Source organism: Gymnoscopelus microlampas, assembly GCF_963454915.1.
Source record: "Gymnoscopelus microlampas genome assembly, chromosome: 13".
Classification (NCBI taxonomy): Eukaryota; Metazoa; Chordata; class Actinopteri; order Myctophiformes; family Myctophidae; genus Gymnoscopelus; species Gymnoscopelus microlampas.
In genome coordinates, this window is record NC_139950.1 from 36,205,888 (window position 1) to 36,213,196 (window position 7,309).

General features: G+C 41.2%; 1 protein-coding gene across 1 annotated transcript in view; it reads right to left on the reverse strand.

Moving 5' to 3' along the window:
• LOC311058815 (UPF0524 protein C3orf70 homolog A-like) overlaps positions 1 to 6,967 on the reverse strand; it is a 25,426-nt gene extending 18,459 nt beyond the window's left edge. Inside the window, exon 1 of the mRNA XM_084076326.1 lies at positions 6,373 to 6,967. Coding sequence (XP_083932452.1) covers positions 6,373 to 6,568 — 196 coding nt within the window. The 5' untranslated portion in view covers positions 6,569 to 6,967. The remainder of the gene's footprint in view (positions 1 to 6,372) is intronic.
• Positions 6,968 to 7,309: the final 342 nt, after the last annotated feature.

Sequence of the window (7,309 nt, forward strand, 5' to 3'; positions counted from 1 at the left end):
AGACTACCCACCTGATGCAACCTGGCTCATTAAATCTCTGTAGAAGGCTCTGACAGAACACGCTTTGTCTCTCCCTTTCTCTCTCTCCACATATGCTCATATGCAAGCAAACACACACACACACACACACACACACACACACACACACACACACACACACACACACACACGTGCACACACACACGCGCACATTTTACTGCCCTCTTCAAAGACATGAACAACAAAGACAGCTCCTGCAAGCCTAGTACTGAGAGATACACCATCGATATCGCTCCCTTCAACAAACATGGTTGGTACTCATGTACGTACACATGCATGCGCCCACACACACCCCTCAGAACAGCAGAACACTGACTGAACCCATGCTGCGGAAACTCAGATCAAAAGCCTGATCATATAATCCCTCAGCAAATGCAATCAGAGGAACACGATACACATTGTCCGGCAACGTGGTACTTGAACTCTGTGGCTTACAGAATTCTTAGTATTAATTTAAGAGTTTAAATATTGACCTACATGGACCTTTAGGGTCCATGCGGGTCAATTGGGGGTTAATTGTGGGTTAAGTGTCTTGCTCAGGGACACCTCGACACATTGCCGGGGCCAGGGATGAAACCTGGGACCTTCTGTTTCCCAGGTGGCGTCTCTACCCATTCAGCTAGCCCTGGCCGCCCCCCATAACCATTACTATTTTGTGTGATATAAACCCCTCCTGGTTGGTAAAAATGATTTGATGGTCAACAATTCCATGAAATCAATGACACAGGATCTGACACAAATTTTATCCCCTGAGCAAGCAGGCACGCTCTATTAGTTCAGTGGTAAAAATGTTATATTTTAGGTGTACATTGTGATGTCGATTCTGAAACGATATAGCGTGTCGCCCTATAAAAACAAGGAGCTGATAGCAGAAAACAGAGAACCAGTCTGAAAAACAATGGCTGCTAAGGAGGAGGAGCTTGTTTTTACAGGAAATGCACTTAAGACCTCTGGTGATTAGTAGTTTCGTTCCCTACCTATGTTGAATGCACTTATTGTAAGTCGCTTTGGATAAAAGCGTCTGCTAAATGACTGTAATGTAATGTAATGAGGGCATAACATTAAGTCAAAATATCAATAAAGTCCCTTTCCACTGTTTCTAACTTTACTAAGCACTCAAGCTTAGACAACTTAAAATGTTTGTATTAATTAATTGCATGTTTATAGTAATTAATAAGTATTGCAGATAATAATATCAACTAACACTTATGTGGGTTGTATTGTTTGCAGTGTGTCAGCTGATACAATGTGAATGCCTTCCAGAGACAGAGGACACATCGCCATCAAAGGAGTCATTGTCATTAACAGCACCAGCTGTGATCTGCCATGACTAATGACTTCTGGCCATATCAATTTAGATTTTTAGACAATAGTCATTAGACATAGTCAACAATCTTATTATATATACCATCTATTCCACTGTTTCCCAAACACTGGGTCGGTACCCATTTGTGGGTCACGTACAATCTTTTTTTGTTTTCCTACAGTTTCTAATTAATATTATTTCAAAAGATGTTCACATTTTCATGAATTAAAAACATAATTCAATGATTTTTCTAAAGAATTTCATGAATACATTTAAAAGAATGCAAGAAATTACATACATTAGAAAACAAATGTCTCATAAGTAGTAAAAAATAGCCGATCTACAAACTCTCAACGTGAGCACCTGTGCTTGTAGATCTGCTATTTTCAATAGCTTGGTAAAAATTTCTATTTTTGGTTTGGTATCCATCCACTGATCTATTCTACTTGATTTTGAACATCTAGATAAGAGCTAAATTAAGGAACGTGTAAGAAAAAGTATCATGACCTATTCTATACAGCAAAGCATGGTGAATGACAATCACTACCTTAAGAAATTCTATAGAGGATATGCGCATGCTTAAAGTGAATGGCACATCGAGTGGCAAATCGAGTGGCAAAGAAACATGCAAAATGAGTTTAACATTGTTTAATGTTGTTTAATGCAATCAGATATGACTTTTCTGTTTGGATGCATGGGCTGTCAAGGCCAGAAAGTATTTCTTTGACACTCAGTAGGCATTCCTGCATAACTTCTGGGTTTGATGATGTCACACGCATATCCTCTATTGTCTGCTGCTGAACGTAAAGAATGATAGCTAAGGAAACTACTGCATTCTGTTCCTTTCCATTTGTGTTCTGTGGGAGATCTGACGTGAATTAATAATTTATGTTGTAGCCTATACTGACTGCCTTCAGGCATTAAAAACCTAACTTTGATTCTGTATAGGTCAACAGTTTAAATGCAGCTTATAAACAGGCGGAAGAAGAATTTATAATCGGTTTTCTATCTCTATTGGAGCCTTAGAGCATCCTTGTATGTTGGATGGTATCCCTTCACTTGTATTTAAATATAGCATCTTGCCCCATCTAGACAGTAGATACCCTTTATCTGAAAGTAGGCTATCTGCTCCCTGCACTCACATTTACCCTAATTGATGCATTATGCATTTCCTTCCCACATGACTCACACACACCCCCTCCTCCCCCCTTGTACAAACCTCCCTCTGAGCAACAGATATGAGGTACATTAGCCCATTATAGAGAACACACACACACACACACACACACACACACACACACACACACACACACACACACACACACACACACACACACACACACACACACACACACACACACACACACACACACTCTGATAGGCCAGTCATCTGTATAGCATGCTGCACTTCACAGACATCCTTCTTATACTGCATTATTAACACCTGCGATGGTCTGAAATGACACATCTGTGCACGTCAAACTGTGTTGTTGATGTTATTCAGTAGACGGAAGGCAGTGCTGTATGTCTACCACCTTAGTATAAAAGGCATGTCATCTGGAGGGTGACTTTACAACAGTATGTCGAGGTACAGGTTAGATGCCCCCCCCCCCTTTTCTAATCACCAGTTTGTTTTAATGAGACAACTTCGTTTTACAAGACTATCATAATAGTCTTGGAGCAAAATTCATTGGGACGGCCATCAGTGAGTGGTGTAAATGTAACATGGTGTAAGTACATTTACTCAAGTACTGTACTTAAGTACAATTTTGAGGTACTTTTACTTTACTGGAGTATTTCCAATATACTTTTACTTCTACTCCACTACATCTCAGAGGCAAAAAATTTACTTTTACTCCACTACAATTATTTGAAAACTTTAGCTACTTTGCACATATAAATTATTACATTGTAAAACATATACATTAACCACTTTAGCCCTATTTTATACTTAGGCTATTTGAAAATAGCCGATCTACAAGCGCACAACGCGTCGCGGCGCATTGTGAGCTTGTAGATCTGCTATTTTCAAACATTTTACTTTTGGTACTTTAAGTACATTTTGATACCAATACTTTTGTACTTTTACTGAAGTCAATTTTGAATTCCGGACTTTTACTTGTAACAGAGTACTTCTACGTTGCAGTATTGATACTTTTACTTAAGTAAAACATGTGAGTACTTTTCCCACCACTGGCGGCCATAGCTGAATGGATTTGGGTAGAGAGGTTGTCTGGTAAACAGAAGGTCGCCGGTTCACCTCCTGGCCTGGCCTCGGCCTACTGTATGAGTCGAAGTGTCCCTGAACAAGACACTTAACCCACACTGCTCCCTGGGTGCTGCATGTATTAATAGCGCCCACTGCTCCTGATATTTAGGATGTGTTAAATGCTGAGGACAGATTTCACACAGCCAAGCCTACCTACAAGCAAATCTACTGTGACAATTAAAAAAAGGAGTGGGGTCCATAGTAGGATATTATCAGTGGTGTAAAATACAGTAACTAAGTACATGTACTCAAGTACTGTACTTAAGTACAATTTTGAGGTATTTTTACTTTACTGGAGTATTTCCAGTTTTCAGTTCTGTTACTTCTACTCCACTACATCTCAGAGGCAAATATTATACTTTTACTCCACTAGAATTATTTGAAAACTTTAGTTACTAGTTACTTTGTAGATTTAGATTATTATTAGAAAACATACATACTCAAATACATTTTGAATTCCAGATTTTTACTTGTAACAGAGTATTTCTATATTGCAGCATTGATACTTTTACTTAAGTTAAAAATGTGAGTACTTTTTCCACCACTGCAAATCTACTGTGACAAAAAAAAGGAATGGGGTCCATAGTAGGATATTCTTCCATTACTGTGGTGGGGCTGTATGTGGCTAGTGCTACCACAGCATGTTTTATTGAGTGAGCCCATGTCTCTGAACAACAGAGGTTGCATTCTTTTGTCTCATTCAGTTGAGCTATATAAAACAAATGTACATTTTTGGCACTAAATGCCCTGATCAGCACGTGCAGAATTGTACACTGGAACGGTCAAGGGACATTACTTCCATGACAACCAGAAAGAAAGAAAGAAAGAAAGAAAGAAAGACAGAAAGGGGAACTCAATTCTGTTCCATTAGGGAAAGTGTGCTGTGTGCACTCAAATAGAATTCTGTTGGACTTTATACTCGGTCAATTTGTTCTATTTTATTCTATTAGTAGCTACACAGTAAAATCTTCTGTGTTTTGAGAACTAATAGAAATTGATTGTTTGATTGATTGAATACTCAACTTTATTAACAGTTTGCAAATATACAATGGTGCTAAAAGGATAACACAGAAAGCCCAAAAAGAGCTTGTTTCCATTGTGGTCCTGTAGTTTATGGAAGTTTATGGAACCAAATTGACTCTTATTAATTGAACTCTGAGTGTGTGTGTGACCTACAAACGGAACTAACTGGACCCTTTCCGGTTCCGTTTGTACATTCTACAATAGGGGCGAGTGCGAAAACACACTCGCCCCTATTTTTTTCGCCGACCGAGGCGGCCGGATATACCTGGGGCGAGTGTGTTTTGGGACAAGCGTTCTTCTTGTATTCCATCCAGGCGGCTAGCAGCAACATGTGATTTAATTCACCAGCTTGTTTACAAGTCGAATTTGGGGAAAGAAAATAATCAGGAGCTCAACAACATAATGAGAGGATACAAGAGCTATCTGTGCATATTTAAGCAAGTATTTTAAAACAGTGAAAGCTACCAAGGAAAAAGAAACAGAAAGTGACCCCCACCGACTCAAACTAGCGACTACAGGAGTTATCATCACATCCAATGATTTGTTGTGAATAATTGTAAACAAACAACCTCCTGATGCTTCCAAGTTGAGGGTAGTTTGACCAAAACCGAAGGTATTGAAGAGGAGGACCCGGAGAATGTTACGGTCATCAGAGATCAAAGGATTTTGCAGCTGCCATTCTGATAATATAGGAGTAATGCCTGCGATGGACCTGGACCAGTGACACTACGACCAGGTAGGGTCCAAGTGTTTCCAAATGGACTGCAGTCTGCACAGAACCCTATCCAAAGTAGACTAGGTATTTTTTTGCGACCAAAAGACCATGTATTCTGCAAGTAGCCTACATAATTAAGTTGACCAAAGTTTCTCAGCTGCATTATATTTGTTATTAGTGTCTGTCTGTCTATCCTCTGAAACAAACCAACTCCAAGTGCGGCTGCCTGGTGATGAGTAAGTTTACTAAGTTAACATAAAGCAAACTTCATGTTCTGAACACAACTCACAAGCCTCTGTGCCAAACCTTCTATTTGTTATACATTACAGTAGCCTAGCTATTGATAATCGTAGATGATTGATGCTCAATTCCTCTGCTCTGCTCATTATTTGAAACAGCCAGCCGGTAAAATAAAGTTTTACTCCTACTTGGCTGATATTAAATAAGTAAAATCAGGCAAAAATAAGAATTAAACAACATAACCCTAACCTAACCCTAAACCTGACCCTAAAACCGAAATAAAGTAACCAAAAACCTAAAAGAAACTAACACAATCCGCCGCGAACTTGTAGATCTGCTATTTTCAAATGATTTTTTTTACACATTTTATATATTTGAAAACTTGTAAAATGGGACCTTCTGCATGAGTACTTTTACTTTTGGTACTTTATGTATATTTTGATGCCAATACTTTTGTACTTAAGTAAAACCTGTGAGTACTTCTTCCATCACTGTGTGTAGCCTACAGTACGCTATGCGAGAGAGAGAGAGAGAGAGAGACTTGACATGAACTACAGTGTCACCAGGCTGTCACCAGCCCAGGTGACAGCACCAGTGCAGTCTGAAAGAATACCAAAACGCTCGCCTCAACACACTTCAGTAACTTACAGTGAAACACTTCTACTTGAACTTACAGTGTTTTTTTTACAGTGACACACTTCAGTAACTTACAGTGACACACGTCAGTAACTTACAGTGAAACACGCCAGTAACTTACAGTGTAACAGTTCATTAACTTACAGTGACACCAGCCCAGGTGACAGCACCAGTGCAGTCTGAAGCACTTCCCATGGCTGTGTGTGGCGCAGGCGGACTGTCCGCCGTCACACGGCAGAAAGTCCGGCCGCCCCGCGCAGCTCCTCGCCGAGGCTTGAGCCTCGTCCAACTTCACGCTCTTCGGTCCCACCACTCCTCCTCCTCCTCCAGAGGTTGCCATCGTTCCTCCTTCCTCCTCCTCCTGCCCACACTGTCCCACTTCGGTACCAGCCAGCCCAGAGCACCTCCGGTTCTACCTGGAAGCTGAGGAGGAGTCGATCTCCCTCATCATAGGAGAGAACGGTGCGAATAACGGCGCATCTCGCAGACTTATAGGAGAATAACGGTGTCGCGTATAACGGTTCACTCTCGCAGAACAACAATCCAAAGGGAGGGACTCTCTCGCCGTTAAGAAGAGTTGTTGAGCGCTCCTCCACGGCCCCGCAGCCGTCCTCGTGTCCAGTTACAGTAGAACCGTGCACTACACGTTCAACTTGGCCGTTCGACACTGTATTGTAACGTGTTTCCTATTCGCTGACGCTGACTACTGACTAGTGGTAATACAAAGCAACGGATCGCAGCATTCTCTCTCTCTCTCTCTCTCTCTCTCTCCCCCTAGACTCCCGTCTGTCTCTCGTTATGGGAGGTTCCTATCAACCCCCTACCCCTCCCTCTCTCCCTCTCTCTCCCTCTCTTTCTCTCTCTCTCTCTCTCTCTCTCTCTCTCTCTCTCTCTCTCTCTCTCTCTTCCTCCCTCCATCTCTCTGTGTCATTCTCTCGCTCTTGCTCCCTCCCTCTCTCTCTCTCTCTCTCTCTCTCTCTCTCTCTCTCTCTCTCTCTCTCTCTCTCTCTCTCTCCCTCTCTCTCTCTCTCTCTCTCTCTCTCATTCTCTTGCTCCCTCTTTCTATCATTATCTTGCTCTT